Source organism: Pseudonaja textilis, chromosome 1 (assembly GCF_049901715.1).
Source record: "Pseudonaja textilis isolate UNSWEBS1 chromosome 1, rPseTex1.2, whole genome shotgun sequence".
Classification (NCBI taxonomy): Eukaryota; Metazoa; Chordata; class Lepidosauria; order Squamata; family Elapidae; genus Pseudonaja; species Pseudonaja textilis.
Window position 1 is genome coordinate 324510145 of NC_141990.1, and position 22680 is coordinate 324532824.

General features: G+C 39.7%; 1 protein-coding gene across 3 annotated transcripts in view; it reads left to right on the forward strand.

The window, feature by feature from the left end:
• DAZAP1 (DAZ associated protein 1) overlaps positions 1-22175 on the forward strand; it is a 57962-nt gene extending 35787 nt beyond the window's left edge. The window contains exons 7-13 of one of the 3 annotated variants that reach the window (XM_026699077.2): positions 3378-3460; positions 7592-7745; positions 8758-8787; positions 11215-11355; positions 12211-12393; positions 16595-16684; positions 21657-22175. In XM_026699077.2, the coding sequence (XP_026554862.1) occupies positions 3378-3460; positions 7592-7745; positions 8758-8787; positions 11215-11355; positions 12211-12393; positions 16595-16674 (671 nt within the window). In that variant the 3' untranslated portion in view covers positions 16675-16684; positions 21657-22175. The remainder of the gene's footprint in view (positions 1-3377; positions 3461-7591; positions 7746-8757; positions 8788-11214; positions 11356-12210; positions 12394-16594; positions 16685-21656) is intronic. The other 2 variants (XM_026699076.2, XM_087922718.1) reach the window with 2 other exon arrangements.
• Positions 22176-22680: the final 505 nt, after the last annotated feature.

The following is a 22680-nucleotide window of genomic DNA, read 5'->3' on the forward strand; positions in this document are numbered from 1 at the left end:
CACAGCAAAGAGCAGCAACTTTATGTACCTATCGCTGTGTGTACTTATATGCTTAAGCTAGTAGAAGAAATCAACTATAAGAATTCTGCCTACCCGGTCCATTATTTTGTTCTCTCATTGCAAAAAAAATACCCCACATTCAAGAGTCTTGGAATATTTTGCATCAGTCCACCCCATATTCTAAGTAAATAAAACGTAAACCTAACAGATTTGTGATGGATGGCCCTGAAACTCTGACTTGCCCACATATTATCACAAAAATACTTTTAACTCACCTATAAAGTCCTTTATAAAACACTTGCTGCCTAATCTTCATCTCTTTTCCTTTTCTGACCTGCAAGCCTGTGCTGTCAATCGTGCTCCCCACTCCAAAACACTTGGAGCTGTGGAGGAAACCGGTCCTCTTGACTTCAGCTGTCCCTGCAGGCACCATTTTGTAACCAGGATGCCCCTTGAGGATTGCTGAAGAGCCACTAAAATGCTGCCTTGGCTCACTGTGTTCAATGTTCAGCTAGTTCTTCAGTGTTCATCTACAATTCAGTAATTGAATCTTACATTCCAGGCACAAGCAATCTCCTTTTAGCTTGTGGCTTACAGTACCTGCTTTTACCTGTATTCACTGTTCCCATTATGATCTTATGCCTCTTCCCCTTGGAATAAGTTTGATCAGCAAAATCAGACAGTAGGCCAGTAAAAATGAATATATTTGGCACTATGATAACCTGCAAAGGCTGCTTATAAGATTGCTAGGACAACTTCTTTATTCCCAAGTAAAACTCTAAGGCCTACTTTTTAGAGATCCTATGTTTATTGTATTTTTTTTTTCAACGGTTTTCTGAATCTTACATGTCCTCTTGCTTTTAGTTATGCTTTGTTCATAGCAAAATCAGCCAGTGGTTTCAAATCTGAGCTGAACAAAATTTCCCCCCACGACTAATAAACTTCCCAATTGAGTTGCACTAAGTCTTTTTGCAAGACCGGTTGGTGAACAGCTAATCCTTAAAACAACAAAGTCATCTCGAAATAACAATGGCTCTCTAGACTTGGAATATAGTAGTGTCACCCCTCATAAATCATCTTTATGAACCTGACATATAATCATGTCTTTACATGAGGTTTTGTTTTACAAAATCTGAATAATTAAGCTGAAAAAAAAGCCAGGTTAATTGTGTCACCAGGGAGAACATAATTTGCCCAGCAAATTGAAGATTTTTTTAAATCAATGTCAGAATTGCATATAGAAATTTAATTATGCCTATGCACAACTGTCAACCAAGCTAAAGAGCTTAATCTCCTTTGAATTATACCAACTTGGAGTTGGCATTACAGGCCTGTAGCTTGCAGAATTCCAGTCTTGCTTTTTAATCTCTACTCTCCCAGAGAAATGTGTGATTTGGTTTTTGGTATTCAAAGAGCATGCATCCATTGACTGGACCTTTCATCTCCATCTCATCTCTGCTGCTGAGTAACCAGATGGACTTCCCTTGCCTCAGGTTATCATTGGACAGTTGATAGGTGGGTCTAATTGAAAAGAGTCAGAGAAGATCACTCCATTGAGGTACCTGGTTGTTTATGGCAGAGATAGGCAACCTAGTGCCTCCAAGTAGAATTCCTCTATGCTGTTACCAAGACGGCAAGTTGTGGTCAAACATTTAGGTTCTTACCAATCAAAACATCTGGTTGGTACGACACTTGCCTATTTGGGTCTTAAAACAATTTGAAGGATGCTAGAAGCCTCTTGGACTCTCACCTTGGGAAGGGATCGTTTTGAGGATGTGAGAAAAAATGCCCTTGTCCTTTTTTCTTTCCCCCTAGACTTTTTGTTATGAAGAAACAACAAAAACCTGTAAGGAAGAAATTAAGGCATATCTGTTCTCAATGTCCTTTTTAAATCCATTTTGCTGTTGGTCTAAGTCCAACTCTACCTCTTTTAATTTGTTTAAATCTTCATAATTAGGTTCAAAATCTTATCTCTTATAAGAGTTCTTCTGATCATTTCATCAATATTATTCTTTCCAATTTCTAAAGGTATTTTCAAGGGCCCTTCTCTCTTTGCCTTGCTCTGAATATGAAGTACAGTGCAGTGCCCCCTTTGTTCATCCAGCCTCTATTTACTCTTTGGTTCTTGAGATTTCCCCCCACCCCTTCACTTCACAAACTTGTGTATGATGACATCTCTGCCCAAAGTACCCAAGTACCCTCTCTACTTTTGGTCATCCCATAAACACATTAATCATCAAGTCTGGCTCAAATTCTTTAGGTGTTGCTGTGTCTTCTCTTCTAATGCTGCAGTCCTGGTTTCTCTTTATTTGGTTCCAAGGCCTTTTTCTTTTCTCCCAACCACAAGCAAGAAAAACAACACACTATTCTATATTTTCCTCTAAAATCAATATTTAAATTTTTATATTGTGTTATCATTGGGATGCAGAAATGCCCCTTTTTGCAGTTTTCTTTTTTAAATATCCCCCAGACTCATATTTTGGCTTTTAAAAAAGGTTCCTTGTTCTTTAAAGGCTTGTGCGTCACTGGTTCAACTCCCGTTTGGTCATAATGCAAACACTTATCTGCAGGAGATGCTTTAAAAGTTGCCTCCTCCACCTCCTCAACTGCCATTTCTTAATTTGTTTCTTGCTCTTGTTGCTGACAGCAGAATTTTGACCTGCTGCAACCAATCTTGGCCTGTATCTTTGTGTCTTATTAAGTATAAATCTCTACAATAAGGCTCTACGAGTTTACCCAACTAAGTTGGATAAGCTTAGAGAGACACTAACTGTTACAGAGACTGTATCTGTTTTTCTGTTGAACGCTTTAGAGCAATAAATGGCTGCTGTCAGCACTAGCTGCAAAGCAAAATGAAACCAAGGGGGAAATCTCGGGTTTTGGGGAGGAGGGAGGGAGCCAATAAACGACCTGTCCCAAAATGTTTTGTCCCCTACCATTCTCTCTTTTTCACTTTGTGCTATTGCTCAGCTGCTTTTCTAAATTTGCCAAGTGGTATTTAAACAAATGTATGAATATCATGTAATGGAGGTTATGGATTGATTTGGCCATAGTTCCTTGATGCAGGTGTTCTGCACAGAACTTAGTCAGATTCCCCCCCCCCCCATTTGTTAGAAAGGCAAAAAAAAAAGAGTGTATCAGTGGACACTGAACCATGTTTTCTCCATCAATTAATTTTGCATGGAGTGCTGAGCTAACCATTTTATTCCCCCCTGATCCAAGATGGTCCAGTAATTGCAAACTAGCACTGAGCTTCCCACAGCCCAAGTCCACCTGAAGCCCTTGTTTGAACCCTTGGTCCGCCCCTAATACTGTTCATCATCCTGTTTTGTGTCACAACACCCTGCTACCTTGATTCACTCTTCGTCGTTGGCTAGGTTTTGGATTTATTACTTTCGAGGACGAACAATCAGTGGACCAGGCTGTCAACATGCATTTTCACGACATCATGGGCAAAAAAGTGTGTAGTTGTAGTTTTATTTTACCTTAAGACAAAGCTGAGTCTTGAGGCAACTAGCAATTTGGCTGGCGAATAGAAACTGGGTTGTAGAGCAGAGGGGGTTAAAAAAACAACAATTTGAATGGGTAAAACCACATTCAGAAAAACATTTTGTGAGTTAGTTCATATTGGATTTTTAAAAAATGTATGCTACAGCTGCCTATAGATTCCTTTGGAATGTTTTGTTTTGAGAAGAATCATGGCAGACCAACTTCCATAACAGCTAATATTTGAGTTCAGGCATCATGGACTTTGTCCAATAAACCAAGGTTTATGAGTCAGAAAAACAGTCTTTCTATCTGCTCGCACCCTTCTCTCTTGCACTTTCGCACCAGACTTTCAGGGTTGATAAACCACATCATATCAAGAGGTGTGTGAGAGAGAACAGAAGCCAAATAGGCAGCAGAATGGTTGATTGGATTGAAATTACCTCATTTGATCTGACCAGCTTGCTCATCATACCATGCAGTGCCAATAAAGGAGAATATTTGTAGCTCGGGGTTGAAATAAGGGGTCCTAAATACTCTCTGAGCTTGGTTGTTTTCTTGCAGACCTTTCATTGCTCAAACTAGGTAACATCATCAGTGCTAGTGACATTTCATTACCCAGCTAGGTAACATCATCAGTGTTAGTCACTAGCACTAACAATGTTACCTAGTTTGAGCAATGAAAGGTCTGCAAGAAAACAACCAAACTCAGCATCAAGGACCTCCTCATACCATGCACTGCTTGGAATTAGATATTCTTCATCCCCAAGTACAGAGTAGGAAATACTGAAAAACAGACAGGCTTTGTCTGTTTGAAGTATGAAACACTTCAAATAAACTGACATGGAGAAAAGCTACAATATGTCTCTGAAAACTTTGACTTTCATAATTAAGAGCACTCTATTGAGTTACAGAATGCACTAATTTTGGAATCCTAATATGTTGAAGGCCATTGCATTTGCTTGTCTAAATTCTAAGTTGTACCTTCATTGCTGTTCAGACATTTTTTGTATCTTGAAAGTACAGCATACAAAAAGGGAATGGCAGTTAACCTTTATTTTCTATTTGAATCGGCAGTGAAATCTCTATGTTGCCAAAGGCTCAGCTTCCCATTACTATTCCTTCAGATGTGTGTTCTTTGTTTCACCTTCAAACTCGGGGTGGAGGGATTTGGGGGTGTGGGGGAAGGAAGGGAAACTAAACCTAAGTAACCAATTGACAGAGGCATCCTGAAGGAATGGTTGAAATAAAAAAATGGGTCATTTACTGTGAGACTTTGAAATGAATCCACATATTCTTTTAATAGTACTTTTTAACCACAATACAGTTAAGTGACCTTTTGATTGTTGTTATCTTCATACTGTGTTGTCAACACTTCTAAAGAGGTTTTACAGGTGAAAAGGTTTCTGCCTTCTTACTTGCCTTTGAGCATGGCTTCGCTTTAGGAGCCAAGCCAGAGGAAGAGTAACTAAGAACTACAGAGTGCAGCTTTGACCTTTGTGGGAAAAGTCTGCTGAAAAGGGAACATTGAAGGCTCTTATACCAAACATAAATTATAAGCTGCTCAAAGTCTCTAGAAATGAAGCAGCAGTGTATAGTTGTAGTAATAAATTTAGGAAAGTCTTGCTGCTTTGCTGGATTGTGTCACCAAAACAGCAAAGCCTTCAACTGGAATAATTTTTCCAAAAATATTTGCTTATTGAAAAACAGGGTATCCTATCCTCTTGATGCATTCTGGTTTATATTTTATAACTGTCAAATGTTTTTTTATTTCAAGTTTAAATTATTTCTTGTCAAAACCCATTAAATTTTCCTGGACCCTGGAAGCATATTCTAGGATATCCTTATGAATACATGAGCAATTGATGTCGTTTAAACAATTAGTGAAGTTTATTTCTAAGCAAGAACTGGAACTACATCATCTTTGGTTTGGTGCTAATTAAATCCAGGAGCTGCTAACACTGGTCTGGTGAAACCAGGAGAGCAACTCTACCAAGTGCCAGAGCAGTTCAGGCAAATCTCCAGGACCTCCTGGACCAGTTTCAAAAGGAGCATCCTTCATGGTCCTTCCTGAAGAAGCATCCTCATGAACTGGAGACAAAAACTCAGATGGACCAGACTAAAGCACAGGGGCAGAATGCATGCTAAGTGAGAGCGAAACAAAGTTCAGATGCAAAGATTTTTGTTGGCTAGTAAAATGCAAATTGCTGACATCTGGGGAAATCCCACCCTATTTTTCCTCAGTCTTGAAACATTGTTACTAGGAAAACTGCAGGAGTTCAAATGTCCTAAAATCTTACTGTGAAAAGTTTAAAATAACCCATCTGCAGATAATCCTCAACTTACCATCATAATTGAGCCCAACATTTCTGTTGCTGAGCGAGACCATTAAATAAATTTTGCCCCATTTTACAACCTTGCTTGCCGCAGTTGTTAAGTGCAGCTGCTAAATTAATAATACCAATTGTTCCAAGTGAATCTGGCTTCCCCACTGACTTTGCTTGTCAGAGGGTCGCAAATGTTGATCACATGGTCCCGGGATGCTGCAACCATTATAAATATGAGTTAGTTGCCAAGCGTCCATATTTCGATCACAGGCCATGGGGATGCTGCAATGGTTATAAATGAAAAATGGTCAAAAATCACTTTTTTTCAGTACCATTGTAATTTTGAACAGTCACTAAATGAACTGTTGTAAGTTGAAGACTTCCTGTACTCTCTGTGATCTGAAAACTCATTGTGAAAGCCAGCATCCTGCTCCACCCTCTTAAACAGATGGTAACCAAATTGGTTTTAGAATATTAAACCTTGGGAAGATTCCAGGACATTTGAAGGCAGAATTGATTTGCTCAGCATAGAAGCGCAGCCTAGTATAAATACTAGATGTGGTTTTATTTTAATTCTGCCATTCACATGCCAGGTTAATTCACAAGAGAAGGTAAAGGATTCTTGATTGTCTCCCACAATAAGTCCCCCTTAGCTTTAAGGAAGGTCCCGTGCCCATTTAACTAAACTCTATAAGTAAAAATGCTTGAAATGTACCTAGAGAGAAACTGGACTCTTAAGCCTGCTCTGTTTCCAGGGTCACTAGGTGATGCAGAGCTGAATCCCTCCCATTAAATCTTGCAATTATGTTTGCTGAGTGTATTTGGATTAACCGCAGGCAATTCTATAGGGAAGTCTTTTTTTTTTTTAACATAAGCCAATCCCATTTTTAAAGCCCCACCGTACAGCGGTGCCCTTCCTTTTTGGTCTTTCCTCCCCTTCTTTGCAAAGAATGTTTTTCCATGACTGAACACAGTATGAAGGTTTTGCTTCTTATTGACTCAACTGTCCATTTTTTATTACCTGCATGTTTGTTTACTTTTTTTGTTAGATGTAATGTAAGGTTCTCTTATCACATCCATTCCTTCTGACATTGTTTGAGTTAATTGAGGTTCTTTAAGCGTTAGCCTGGGGAAGGTAAGTCTCTATCTTCCATTAGACTTTTAAATAATACTTTTAAAAAATCTTTAAGATAAAAAGGATTTGAAATCAGCAGACAATATGAATACAACGTGTGTTTCTCAGGTATGAACAAAACTGAAGAGCAATTTAATTGCAATAGATCTTAGCTATCAATTACCCTAACTTCTTTTTTCAACATTGTCCAGAACAATCCCTCCCCAAGGACCGGCTAAAGCCTTAGTACCTCCTCCATAATGTTCTCTTCACCCTTGTTTATAACAATCATTTTGGCCTATCTTGGTATCAAGATTTACATATGGAGAGTGAAAACCCACTGAGGAGATGGTACTGCTGCTTTAAAATGAGGAAGAAAGTAGCAAAACAGAAGAGAAATCACGAATAGGCATATTTTATCCTAGTACCGTATGAAGTTAAGACTTCCAGAATGGTTTACTCTGTTATCCATTGTACCTGAGAAACATTGATTAAATTAGCAGCCTTAAAATATAAGCTTGCAATACTTTTAAGTACTTAGCAATAAGTCATAACATGCTAAGATAAAGTTTTTAAGTGTAAAGATAAGGGTGTGTGTGATGGGTAAAGGGGGGCAAGCTATCTTTCTGCCTTCTAGGGCTGAGTATTTGTCCTCTTTGTTTAGGTGGAGGTGAAGCGAGCCGAACCCCGGGATAGCAAGAGCCAGACTCCAGGCCCAACAGGCACCAGCCAGTGGGGAAGCCGGATCATGCCAAGTGCCGCCAATGGCTGGGCAGGACAGCCCCCACCCACCTGGCAACAAGGATACGGACCTCAAGGTACCGGTTTTCCATTTGGGTTTTGGCATCCTAGGTGGTTTCAGTCTGCCTTGACACAGGCCCATTTATGGCATCACTCAAATCAGAATCAGGCCTGCTTGAGGCCAGCCCCTGAAGAGAAAATCTTACGGTCCTGTCAGATACAGGATTATGTGGTTTCTTGTACCACCTGATTATGCTATAATGCAATACTTCTGTGATCTTGATGGGCAGTAGAAATTCCTTATCGCTTGAATATAGAAAGACCTTGATGTACCACCAGTCACTTACTAACCATTTGAATTTACAACAGACCTGAAAAGGGGGATTCACAACCTGGATCTGAAGTTCTGACAGTTCGGGTCCCTCCAGGGTCACATGACTGATCTTCAGGCACCCAACCACACAGCCACATTTACAGTTTGCAGCAATCTAAGGTCACATTTGTGACAGTTTTGCTGAATTTGCTTAACCATTGGTTTGCTTTAATGATGGTTCATAAAATGTTATACAATTAGATCGGTCATGTGAGTGGCCCATTTTATGACCATCACAACATACAACTGTAATGGGCAGGCTCCCATGTTGAGAACTGTCTATATTGGAAACCTTCTGTAGCCTGTGTGAGAGAATACCAAGCTCTGCTTTTTCATTTGTTCCAAGGAAATTAACGTTTGCTTTCTGGAAATGGACATAAAAAAAGAGAGTCTCTCCTTGAATTTTGTCATGAGGTGGAAAGATTAAGTCCCATTTTTATCCAAATCTAATCTTATTACTCCCTTGTGGATTTATTAGTTTTGGGCATCTCCATTAGGGCTGCATCTTGAATTCCCTGTAACATTCCCCATTTTGATATCCAAATGTCTTCTTCAGAGTAATTGTGTGTAATATTAGTAACTTTCTTAATAGATAATATTAAACTTTGCAGAATGATAAATGCATAACACTGACAATGAATTGATGATACAGTTGTGGTAACTTGTTTTTGGTGTGTGTGTGTGTGTCCCCATTTCTTTTCTTCCATCTGCCTTAGGTATGTGGGTACCAGCTGGACAAGCACTTGGTAAGTATGTTCTAAGAATTTTAAAAATGTCCATATTCAGTATTGAAATTGTAATTATGCAGGTTCAGATTTTTAGCAAAATCTTATTCTGTGCACATTTTTTTGCCTTTGTTATCCAAAGATCTTTTTGCATCTGTTGTTTTGAAGCATTCGGGCCCTTTGAACAAGAATTCATAGGTTTCTTGAGATGGGAGACAATAATTGGACCTTAGAACTTCCCATAGATAATCAAAGCTTGTGTGAGCGTGTATGTATGTGTGTACATTTAATCATTTGTCAGATAACTGGGAAGATCTGGAGGAGACAGGGAATCACCCTTTCCTAGTGGCCTAGTCCTTTTTCTTCCCACATGGTGTGTTTGTGCACAAAGAGGCTGTCCTTCTAATGCCAAAACAGAAGGTAGAGTTTAGTACGGCCATGTGAAAAGTAGCTTAAACCCAGTGATATCCCAGTGGCCCTGCACAGAAGTTGTTCCATGTATGGCGAAAGAAACAGGACAATAGATATTAATCTTACTCCAGTTTCCTTATGCACAGGGTTTGTGCATTTATATATTTTGTACTTAGAAATAAAATCTCCAGTTACAGATTCTCCATGTCTAGGCTGTAATTCATCTCCACATAATTAGATTACTGGAATGCGCTCTACATGGGGCTACCTTTGAAAATGACCTGGAAACTGCAATTGGTACAAAATTCAATGGCCAGGATACTAGCAGGTGCGAGTCCCTACTGTAATAGAATTCCTCTGCTCCAGTTGCTCCCTTGGTTACCACTACATTTCTGATACAAAGTGCTGCATGGCTACAAGGCCCCGCATGGCGTGGCTGCTAGATACCTGCCGGATGAAGTGAAATCTGCCCTAGCCCAGGTGTGCATGTGGGATGGGAAGGCTTAGGGCCCCTCCCTGCATCAAATCAGGGGGACCTAATAATACCAAGATTATATTGATACTCCTCCTCTGTAGCAATCCCCAAGCTTTGAATCAAGCTGCTTCTGGAGCTACACCTTGCACCCTTCCTGTAGCTATTTCACAAGGCATCAAGACCACAAGAGCCAGTTTGGACTAGTGGTTAAGGCACCAGGCTAGAAACCAAGAGACTGTGAGTTCTAGTTCCACCTTAGGCATGAAAAGTTGGCTGGATGACTTTAGGCCAATCATCAGGAGATTGTGAGTTCTAGTTCCACCTTAGGCATGAAAGCTAGCTGGGTGACTTTGGGCCAATCACTCAGCCCAACACACCTCCCAGGGTGGTTGTTCTGCGGAAATAGGAGGAGGAAGGAGCATTAGGTATGTTTGCCACCTTGAGTTATTTATAAAAATTTATTATAGATAAATATTGTTTAACGGGCCATTTGGTGTATGTTTTTCTTGACACATTATGTTTGGGCTGCTCTGTTACTGTTACTTATGTTTATTGCCAAGCTTAGGCTTAACTGATTTCTGTATTTTAAATCTTAGTATAATGGACCAGTTCATATGAGCTTGATGGGATAAAATAAGTGGGATAAAATAATTAAGAATTGAAAAAGAATCGCTTTTGTTCTGGTGAGACTTGCTGCCAACCTGAAGTTGGATTTGACCTTTACATATTTTTTCCCTCCATTTTCAAAGCAAATAGAAGTGTCATTATGGCAGTTTTTAAATATGGGGACATTCTTGTACTTTGTCTAAGGTTGCTTTTCTAAAAAAAATATTTAAAAAGGGGTGTGGTGGGCCATTTGATAGTCTGGCGATGGAATGTTCCGGAAGTCACTGGAACGATCTTTTACCACACTACAGGTTTTTGCCTACTGTTACCTTTGGGGCATCAGTTGCGCTATCCTCAAATGTATAGGATGAAAAATATATAATAGGTGAGTCACAGAGTGACCTATGATCTATTTTCAAAGAGCTGAAGTGCATGTAATCGAAGCTTAATCAACTCTGATTAAAGCTAGAAAAGAGAATGGGGATTCCTGTGAAATATTTTGTGGAAATGGCTGCTGCCCATTGAACTCCTAATACCAAAAAGCCAGAAGAGATTTCACCCCATAGTAGATCATTCTGTCGTCTTCAGTATTGAAAAACAGCAAAAATTTGAGTGTCTGGTTTCTGCAGTTTGAATGTAAGAAATGGAAGTTGGAGACCATTTTAAATACTAAAGTATCCTAGATACAAGTGCTGTAGAACCGATTCCCAAAAGAGAGAGAAAGGAATATTCACGCAGAAGCTAAGTTATTCACACCAGAGAATGATTTAAATTGGATTCTTTCCACAGTCTCTATAGCTTGAATGCCAATTCCACAATTTGTCTTGACTTTAGTGCCTCCAAGTTTTGGAGAAATATGATGCCTAGTGCAATAGATTGGGAACACCCTTTTTCTTGGGGTTGGCTCATGTGTTAAGTACTTTTGATTTTCTCAACACACTTCTTACTGGCTCCAGGTGGGTATGGTCCCCCTCCACCAGGTAGAGGAGCGCCACCTCCACCGCCGCCTTTTACCTCGTACATTGTTTCGACACCTCCAGGAGGATTCCCACCCCCGCAGGGTTTCGCACAGGGATATGGCACCCCTCCGCCTTTCAGTAAGTACTCCTTCCAGCTCTAATTGTAACACTTTTAATCCCAGCTTTTATGAAAGAGCTCATGGCACATATCTGGCACGCTCCCGCCTGTGATAGGCTGAGAGTATGCTATTAAAACCAAGCTTGAACTTGAGCCTAAGGCTTCATGTTTTGAACTGATGCTGGTGTCCACTCGCTGCAAATTCTTCTCAAACATTATTTTCCTAGCTTTATTCCTTGATTTTAAGTTGATGGGCGATGTGGTAGCCTAGAAGTGGTGCTGTCACCTCCCAATCAGGAGACTATGAGTTCAATCCTAGGCAGTGGCAGATATTTCTAGATTAAAAAAAAGAAAATATTTGTTGTGAACTTCATGTAGGCATCAGGAAGATCATCCGTCCAGTAAACGCTTAACTCCATTCAGTTGCCCCAACTCCAACCCAATGCAATGGAGTACAGAATTGTTAAAAGAAAGAAAAAAAAATCCTTGATTTTAATTTGAGGGGATGTCTTTGAAAAGCTCTTGCAAGATGGCATTTCCCTTTGTTTCCCTAGCCTTGCTTTAAGTCAGTAAATTAGCAATAACACAGACTTATATACTGCTTCACAGTGCTTTACAGCCCTCTCTCTAAGTGGTTTTACAGAGTCAGCATCTTGCTCCCAACAATCTGGATCCTCATTTTACCAACCTCAGACGGATGAAAGGCTGAACCAACTTTGAGCCTGATGGGATTCGAATGCCAAATTGCAGGCAGCCAGCAGTCAGCAGAAATAACCTGCAGTACTGCACTCTAACCACTGCGCCATCACGGCTTGGGGAACTTGGGACGTGAGTTGTACTGTAAAAACTTACCCTATTTCTGTTCCTCCCTTTAGGCTTTGGGTATGGTGCCCCACCTCCTCCACCTGACCAGTTTGCTCCTCCCGGGGTTCCTCCACCTCCTGCCACCCCTGGGGCAACACCACTCGCTTTCCCTCCACCTCCACCACCATCTCAGCCAACTCAGGACATGAACAAGCCTCCAGCTGCCCAACCAGATTTCCCCTATAGCCAGTTTGGTAAGTGACAGTTCCAAGAGCTGTGGCCCTTTGTCTGGGCCCCAGCTTTTCCCTGCTGCTTGTCTTTCTTTCTGCTACCTTTCATTTTGTTTGTAATAATATTGTTGGGAAATAGAATTAGGGGGCTGTATGTGAGTAATGTTGACAAAGGATCTCCCTATACCCTTTGTCACCATGGTATCAATTTCACATTTTAAAAATTTGCCAGCTTTAGAAACTTAGGGTCATCATTTGTCAAGGTAACTGATCCCTGGGATCCAGACAGGATAATCATGTCCTCTGCCCATTCATGGGACTAGTAGAGAGTAGCCATTTACCATTTAAAGATGTAGCTATCGTTTCTGCCTTGAGGAATAATGGTTTGATATGAGGGTGGCAGAAAAACAAGAGTTGAAAGGTATCTTGGAGGTCTTCTAGTCCAACCCCTGCACAGGGGCAAGGGCAGTAGTTTTGAATCTAAGTCATGTGAATTTATCACAGGTAACAAGTTCCATCTTTCTTGAACTAAAGAGTACTTAAAAATCATCTGAAAAAAATAAGTTGTACAATGCATAAGTATATATTTCTTTATGTAAAAGTTAGTTGCAAAAAATTGTGCGTACATGAATACACAATCCTTTCAGGAAGATAATTGCAATTTTCAACATTCAAAACTGGATGAAGTCACAGATTTTACATTTTGAATTAAATAGCTCAATTTCACCACTATTCGGATTTATTCTTGTTTAGTAACCTTAGCGCTGCTTTTTAGTTAATTCTAACGTCCTAATATTTTAGCAGATATTCCATAAAGATTCTTATCTTGCCTTCTTAGATCCAGGCTGACTTCCTTCTGGGATTGCAGGGATTCCATTTACTTATGAAAAAAAAAAATTCTCCTCCCATCTAGCAGGAATTATTTTATAATAAGGACTAAGGCTATGTTAGAAGCAAGGTACACATAGTCCTCGATTTACGACAGCATTTGGGACTAGAATTTCTGTCGCTAAGCCTTGCAGTCATCAAAAGCAATCACTTAGCAACAGCAATCCCTGCAGTCCCGGTTGCCATCATTAACTGAATCCCACAGTTGTTCGGTGAGGCAACTTCCTGGTGGTTTCTCTCAACCAAGTCCATGGAGAAGCCAGCAGGAATTGGCAGGTCTCAGGTGGCCTGCATGCAGGATGGTAGGCAGGTAAGTAGGTGCTGCTGAGTTGGGAAGAGTGTCAGGGGATGCATAAAGGAAGTGCAGTGAGGGTGCAGAGGGATGTGAGGTACAGTGAGGTTGCATGGAAGTGGGAAAGAGTTGCAGTGGAGTACGAGGGAGGTGTACAGCAAAGCTTGGGGAGCAGAATGGGACAACTCGCCTCGGCCAACTCCCCACGTGACAACTCACCGCAGGATAATTTAATAATTAAATGTAATTATTTAAAATAATTTTTAAATATATTTTGTTTCTCATTCATGTTTCATTTTGCCCCTCCTTTTGCATCCTTTAATGATTCTATTCCATCACTTACTGATATTAATAGAACTCTCATTCCTTGGTGAGTTGTCAGAGGCAAGTTATTCTGTGATGAGTTGGCGGGTTGTCATACACCCCTTGGGAAGGGTATTCAGATACCAGGGGCAAAAGCAGTACTACAAGTACCAGGCGCAAACACAGAAGGGCTGAGGAAGGGTGGATGTGTGGGGGAGAGTTACCCCATCTGGTGGGAGAAGGGTGTTGCAAATGGTGATCATGTGATCATGGGGCATTACAACTGATCATAAATGCAAGCTGGTTGCCAGGTGCCTAGATTGTAACCATGTTAGTGCAGCAGTGCTTGGATGACTGAAATGCGGAGTTCCAGTCATAACAACCATTCCTTCAGCGCCGTAGTAATTTCAAACAGTCGCTGAACAAATAGTCGTAACCTGAGGACTATCTGTAAAGCTTTTATTAGCTGGAAGTGAAATACTCATCACTTGATCTTCATAGATCAGCTAGTTACAATTGAACTAATCTGGCCCTGAATGCAATCCCCTTTTCCCCCGTGCTACAGTCTTACACATGCATATCCTCCAGAGTTCATTTTCTTGATGATCCACATTTTTTTCTTTCTTTGCCTCGATGACACAATTGACAGATGTGCTGCTCCCCATTTTTAGGTTTCTGGGGGAAATCAAGAAAACAACTGCAATGATTATGACTCTCTTCTTTCTTTTCCTTCCCCAAGCATTATTCTGGAATATTATGTTCCATATTCCTTAATATGGAATTTCTGATATTAGGATTTTTAAAATCTCCTTTACCTTTAGTGTAACATAGAAAACTATGTCATCCAAAACTCTGATTGTGCTCTTCCAATTCTAAAATCCTTTTATTTCTCAGCAGAACCCACTCTTCCATCCAAACTAAGTTGTAGGCTGAAAAATACAATTTCAAATCAGGCAATCCCAGTCCTCCTTGTTCCTTTGCATCCTGAAATATTTCATATTTAACCCATTTCTTTCCGCTTGCCATACAAACTTAGAAATGTCTTTCTGCCTTTGTTTAAATGGTAGATGTCAGAATAGATATTGTTTGAAACAAAAAAGAGTCATCCTTAGCAAAATATTCATTCCAGTGACAATTGTGATTTCTCCCACCTTAACATGTCCTTCTTAATTTTACTCTATGTCCTATCATAATTCTGATATAACATGCAATTCATATTAGTCATAGTGATAGCCAGTTTTTCAATTTTTTCTCCATCTTAAAACCATTTTCCCCTCAATTCCATTTGCCTTTGGATGTTTATATTCTTCATTAATATTTCCATCTTTTGTACTAATTTTAAGAACAGCTATTTAAGTTAAGAGTCGTACTTGCACTATTTAAAGAGATCTTTCCTTTTATCAAATGGCTTAGAAATCTTTTGACTTTTGAGTAGAGGGAGGCTAATAATGAATGAATGTTTGGAATGAAAAAAAGAAAAAGATGAATGAAAGTGTCTTCCATCTCCCATCAGGAAGTCTTCTTCATTTGAGCGTTGCCTAGAAGTACCTTATTGAAATTGTCTGCACATAATGGATGGTGCATGTGGAATTCATGTTTTGACATCTGTTTTTATGTCAGACAGATCAAAGCAGTAAAAATGTACACTATTTAAATATTCTCCTTGGCAGATTCTTATATTAAGGAAATTATCAAGTGTTTTCCAGTTATATCAGGCTGGGTCCCTAGCCCTCAGTCTGCAGGTTGTTGTGAACTGGTCTGCACAAGTGGCGGGCAAGTGCACAGAGCTTCATTTGTGCACACGCAGGATCTAGGTTGCACGTGATGAAAAAAACCCTCCCAGCACTAGCAGTCCATGAAGCCAGAAAAATTGGGAACCATTGAGTTATACTCAAGGAATGTTGAGGGGCAGATGGCCTATTGCCAGAGCTAACTGAATTGTTATGATAAGCACACTTAATATCTCATGCTATGTTGCACAATCCTTAGGTCATCCTTGCCAAAATTAAATTCCAAGAGGACAGAATTTAAATAGTCAGACTAAGGAAAGATATATTTGTCATATTCTAACAAGCTCATATTTACACACACACACACCCCTTTTTATAATTATATGGAATATTTTCTTAATATTTTGACAGGAGTTTTGCATAAAGTCTATCATCCGGTTAAATCACTAATTTTTCAAGAGAGGAACCTAAGAGAGAATGAAAGACAGGGAGAAATACAGGGAGATTATGGCTCTTGTTATATTCTTTAATATAACTCCGGTTTACCTCCTCTAACAAAAAAAAATATAGATCTCAGTGGAGCAAAGTATTCTGTGAAATATATGTACCCAGAACTTGATAAGATCCCTACCGAACTTCTAACAGCTCAGCAAAAATTATACATTTAAGACTAAATAAGTTCTTTTTTCATGTATATGTCTACACAAATACTTAAGCAATATAACCAAAGGGTGGGTGTTGTTGTTTTTCCCTGTTTTGCATGTTACCATTTCAAAATACATAGCTGTTTCTAAGATACTTGCAGTAGTGGGGTCTATAGTTATGGCTAAAAAAAAAAAAAAAAAGACTCTGGCGCTAGTCCAGACTCTTCAGCACCAATCTCAAATGAAAAAGTGATCATCCTAAGTTTGCAATATGGGTAAGTCGTCCTTTCCGCCTTTCCAAGAGAATTGTAGCTTTTGTGCAGGGCTCTCTTGGGGGTTTAGTCACCCTGGTTTCCATTTTTTACCAGGGCTGGGTACCTATTCTCAAGAACCTTCAGGCTTCGGGCCAATACTTTGTTTTCACACTTATGGTCAGGCTGAGAAGTGAATTACCGTAGGTAGGTGGAGCCTATTTACACCAAATCCTCTTACTTGTAATCTCTTGTGGGGAGGGAAGGGGGTGGCGGGAGACAAGTAACCTTTTTTTTTTCATTGCAGGGGTGTTATCTCTTTCAATGTATGGAAGAGCATAAGGCATTCTTTCCACTGAAAAATTATTTCAAGGAGTCATTCATCTCACCCAAGCTTGTTTTGCTACCATACTCAAATAGTTTGCTGAATTACTTATTTAATAACCCCCCACCCCCACCCCCCCAAAAAAATTCCGCTGTTTTTCACACAAACATTGTTGTGCACATCTGCTCTGGGGTTTAGGGGTGGTAACCTTCTGCTCTTGTAATGTACACTTCTTCAAATTGGCTAAAGAGGATTTTCTCTTGGGGTGGGTGGGATAGGTGAAATATCAAGGTTTGTGGATAGAAGAGAATGCCTCAATTTTAGAAAAATGTATTGATGATAATGAGTTGGATCACAGATTTACAAATTTGGGGGTGTTGTGTGTGGAAGAAGACTCTTACTCTTCCCACACTTAACTTGGTTGCAAGGGAAAAAAAGGTTATTTAAAATAATTATTTGCTTTTATATGACCTGTGATAATCTCACCTTCACTTTGGGGCACAGTCCAGATTTTTTTTTTTTTTTTAGAATAAATACGACAAGTCCAATTTAATGTGCAAGGAATTAAATGAATGAAATGCCTCTGATAAAAGGTCAGTGGAGAAGCTGCATGTGATGAAGAGTTACGGGTCTCAACAAATTAGGCTTGTGGGGGTTTTTTAGTACGAAATTTGCGAAGTTGATTGAGCCAAAAACATGAAGATTAAAAAAAAATAGCAGAAGAGGAAAAAGTAATACAGGTAGTGTTCGACTTACAATGGTTCACTTTGTTACCGTTGAAAATTACAACGGCACTGAAAAACGTGATTAATGACAATTTTTCACACTTGTGATTGTTGCAGCATCTTCATGGTCACATGATATGCATTTGGATGCTTGACAAGTGACTAACATTTATGACATGTCCTGAAGTCATGTGAAACCCTTTTGCGACCTTCTGACAGGCAAAGTCAGTGGAGAAGCCAGACTCACTTAACAACTGTGTTACTAACTTAGCAACTGTGGCAAGAAAGGTTGTAAAATGGGGAAAAATTCACTTAACAAATGTCTCACTTAGGAACATAAACTTTGGGCTCCATTGTGATCGTAAGTCAAGGACTACCTGTAACTATCAGAAGTTGTTTTGCAAAAACCTAAAAGAGATGTTTTTAACATTCTGACAAATTAAAACTTTCAGTTTAAACTGGGTTTAAAATAAGTCTAAAAGGTTAAACTTGAATCTTTTCTTACCCCCTTGCAATTTCAGTAACACAAGTTTCAAGTTACAGAGCCATTGGCGCAGTACTAAAGGGATCAGGTTAGAAATCAAGAGACCATGAGTTCTAAATCCTACCCTGGGCATAGCGACAAACTAGGTGACCTTGGTTGATCCTCTCTCTCAGCCTTAGGAGGAAAAAGGCAAGGGAAAAAACACTTCCCCCAAACGTTGCCACGAAAACTTCAGGGATTTGTTCAGGCAGTCACCAGGAATCGAAAACTCTCTCAGGTTAACTATTGGAACGAAATTCTAGATACCTTTTTCATTGGCAACCTTACACACTGAAAAATGAGATTTCTCTAGAAATAGACATGTCTTCGATCTTAAATTAAATATCAGGGATACTTCAGTCTCTTAATTTACCATTAGTGAATTGCCAGTACCTTAAAGAAGAAGATGGATTTTAGATCCTCTTTCTCCCCCCCTTCCTTCCCAGTTTAAATTCTTGATATTCTCAGTTAAACAGGTTTCTCTCACCTGAGAATCAAGCTGATTGAAAACTTTACAGGCGTTCTTAAAGTTTCTGAAGGGAACTGTGGCCAAGCTTGAAGAAGATCATATGAGTAGTCCTTGACTTATGACTGGTTGCTTAGAATTCATTGGAAGTTACGACAACCTCCTTGGAGTACTCACAACCCAGTTATGACAACTGGGGTGTGGCAGTCACATGATCTTGTGTCAGACGCTTGTCAACCATCCTGCATTTATGGACATTTGCAGCATCCCATGGTCACATGGTCATTTTATGGGGAAGGCGGGCGGGGTTGCAAGAAAGGGCATTTGCTGGTTTTCAGCAAATCCTGGCCCACAGCAAACAGTTTGTGTGCTTAACAACCACAGTCACTGTAAAAAAAAGGTCACCCAAGTCAGTTTGTGACTCAGTTTACAACTGTCGCAACATATGACTGTGATTAGCAGGCTGCATTATGGTTGTAAGTCAAAGACTACATGTAATGTGAGACAGGAGAAGTGAACCGCATATAAAATTCAGTTAATGAATACACCCAATTATTTGAATGAGGAAGAGAGAGCTAAGTTTTTTTTAAAATTCTGTTAAAATGATGCAAAAGGCAGCATTAGTCCAGCACTTCTGAATACATTCAGATACTGTTAAGTGAAAGGATTTTGAGAGATATTTGGTAGGTTTGAATGCTAATTGCATTAAAAGAAGGAACACTGTGCAAATACAGAACTACATGAGACTATCTCGGTTCCTTTAGCCTATATTTCTACCTCTTTAATGATCAAAGAGGATTTGATACAGTTTAGAGAAGGTGCTGCAGTGACACTCTGTTTATTTCAAGATATTTCCATGCCTACTTTCTCTGAATTTTCTTAACCAAGAAGGCAAAGGACAGATTTCAAGTTACAAGGAGTCCTCTTCAGGAAGGAATATTTGAAAGAAAGCAAAAAAGCAAAATCTGAAAATATTATTCCAGTTGGCTCAGTTATGCAAGTTTGCACATGAACAGTCTGTGTGCTGTAGCATTAGAAAGGTGAAATTGTACAAAAACACACTCCTTCCCTTCAGCAAACAAGGAAATTGATGTTCCTATTTATGGGAAATTCCTATCTATAGATTAGGGTACAAGGGAAGGCACTCAAAAAAAATCGGTGCAATTGACAATCTGTGCAAAATCTGTGCAATCTGAGCAATTGTGAAATCAGAATGCTGGAGTAGGAATAGTTGGAGTAGGAGCATAAGTTAGCATTCATGCTAACATGCCCACATCCAGAAGGTCCTAGGATCAGCCCCTGGCACCTCCTGTTGAGCAGCATTGGAAAGGAAATGAGGGGGGAACATTCCTGAAATTCCCAAGATTGAATCCCAATGCCAGCAAGAATAGACTGGAGTGGGCTGGGTGGACCACTCTTCAAATCTGGTATGATGCAGCTCCCTATATTGGAAGTCTCATCTCTCCTTGCTCCTCAATTTCTTCTCTTTTATGATTTTTTTTAAGTTGGGTGGGATTTTTCAGGAAAAAGACCTGCTTACAGTAAAGAATCAAGCAGCCTAATCCCTATTTCTGTTAGTAAGTCTGCAGATTAAATCAGAATGGTTTTGTCAAGAAGTCTGTTTGCAAGTTAAGTCAAGCTGCATCTGCTCCAACGTCTTGGGTGATTTGCTGGTTTTGTTCCTGTTAACAAACAACCTTGCAATAAAACTAGGCAGATACCTAGACGTTACCAAGAAGTAACTTGGCTGTGGAAAGCATAAAATTGGCGGGAGAGTGTTCCTTTTTCCATCCCATTTTCCCTACTCTTTAATACTAAAATACTGTCCTATTCACAGACCCAGAACTGCAAAGTACTACGGTATCAACTAATGATGGTATGAACAATGGTATTTATCAGGAAGAGTATAATCTCAAGATTGAGTTGGCCCTAACCCTGCTAACTTTTTAGAAAGCCTTGAAAACGCACATTTGTTCCTGGGTGTACAGGAGTGGAAGGGTTGGGGATTGTGAGTTAATCATTTTGAATTATTATAGGTCAGTGTCTTACTTTGGTGATCATTAAATATATGCTGGGCTATTTAAATATCTTATGTATATTATGTGTGGTTAGTCACCCAGAATCTTTATAATGAGATGGCCATACCAATTGACCATATACAGGTAATCCTCGGCTTACAACCATTCATTTATTGATTGTTCGAAGTTACAATAGCACGAAGTTACAACAGTGATTTATGACCATTTTTCACACTTAACGACCATTGCAGTATCCCCACTGTCACATGATCAAAGTTCAGACCTTTAGCAACTGGCTGATATTTGTCCTTCGGTCAAGTGATCACCTTTTATGATCTTCTGACAAACTAAGTCAATGGAGAAGCCAGATTCATTTAACAACCATGTAACTAAACAGCTGCTATGATTCACTTAACAATTGTGGCAAGAAAGGCTGTAAAATGGGGCAAAACTCACTTAACTGTCTCATTTAGCAACAGAAATTTGGGGCTCAGTTGTGATCATAAGTCGAGGAATACCTGTCAATAAAGCTGGAGGAGAGTGTTCTGCAATACCAGCACCACCCAACCTGCTAGTATGACACCAGTCATGGGTGAAGTCGATGGGAACCACAGGTAGTCCTCAACTTACAACAGTTGATCTGGATGACTGAGAATCTCCATAAACATTCGGCACTGAAAAAAGTGACTCATGACCATTTTTCAGACTTACGACTGTTGCAGCATCCCCGTCCATGGTCATGTGATTTACATTTGGATGCTTGACAACTAACTCACACTTAGGATGGTTGCAGTGTCCCTGGGTCACGTGATCCCCTTTTGCAACCTTCTGACAAGCTAAGTCAGTGGGGGAACTAGATTCCCTTAACAACCGGGTTACTGATTTAACAACTGCAATGATTCACGTAACAAATTTCTCACTTAGCAGCATAAATTTTGGGCTCAGTTGCGGTCATAAGTTGAGGACTACCTGTAGAAATCTGGCAGTCACCCCGGTGTTTCCTTCCTTTGGCCTGGAGTTTTTTATTCTGGTTTCTTTGGAGTTCAATTGCTGACTGTTGGTAGGATTCCATCTCTTGACTTTTCATCAACCCTCTCCTTTTATTTTCTCCCTTCCTTCCAGGATACGGACAAGACTTGAGTGGCTTTGGACAAGGCTTTGCCGACCCCAGCCAACAGCCCCCCTCCTATGGAGGCCCTTCAGTACCACCCTCAAGTGGGCCGCCCGCAGGGGGCAGTGGTTTTGGCCGTGGACAGAACCATAACGTTCAAGGTTTTCACCCCTACCGACGCTAGCGTGCCCACCTAGAAATCAGGGAGTTCTGTCCAGAGCAGGATATCTGGTATCAGCTGAAACCCAGGAAGCCCAGACTTATGAACTTGTGACAATCACCTACTTTACCAGAGGGGGAGGGGGGGGAACCACAAATGTAACATCTTTTGGAGGGGTGTTGGGGGAGGAAGAGGAGGCAGCTTTTGAAAGCAGAGTTGTCTGTGGTGTTTGGACTGCATTTTTTTTTTTAAACAAAAAAATTTTTTCTTTAACCCATCAGCACAAAATAAAGAGTGTCACTGGTTCAAACTACAGGGTTTTAAAAATGTCTTCAGCTTTAATTAAAAAAAAAATCTTCAGGTTTCTTTATTTTTGTTGAAAATTTATTTTTTTTCCTGAGCCTTTGTTTTACCATATATTGTAAACTTTATGTTCAAAGAAGAAGAAAAATATATACATTTACAGATTGTGAGATTTTTAAGAGAAATTTTCTACTATGTATGCAGGCTTATTTTTTAATTTAAAAGAAAAAAAGAAACAGGGTTTCCATTAGCACTGCTTAGAGGGTCAAGTTTTGAACCTCCTTTTGTTAATGTGGTTGGTCCAGAAACTGAGTTATTAAAAAAAAAAAGTGGGAAGTGGAAATAGGAAAGGAATTTTAAGTATGTCCGTTTGTCATTTTGTTACTGGTTTTGGATCTGATTAAAAAGTCCAGGAGCAGAGTTGTTTGAAAGGGGTCAGCGTATCACTTCTTGAAGCACAGCATTTCAATTGAGGCTTCATGTTCTTTAAAAAAATTCTTTGGGGATATGAATTTCTTTAAGGGGGTTAATGGAAGCCTTGTGAAGATGTAGATTTCCCTCAGGCAAAAAAA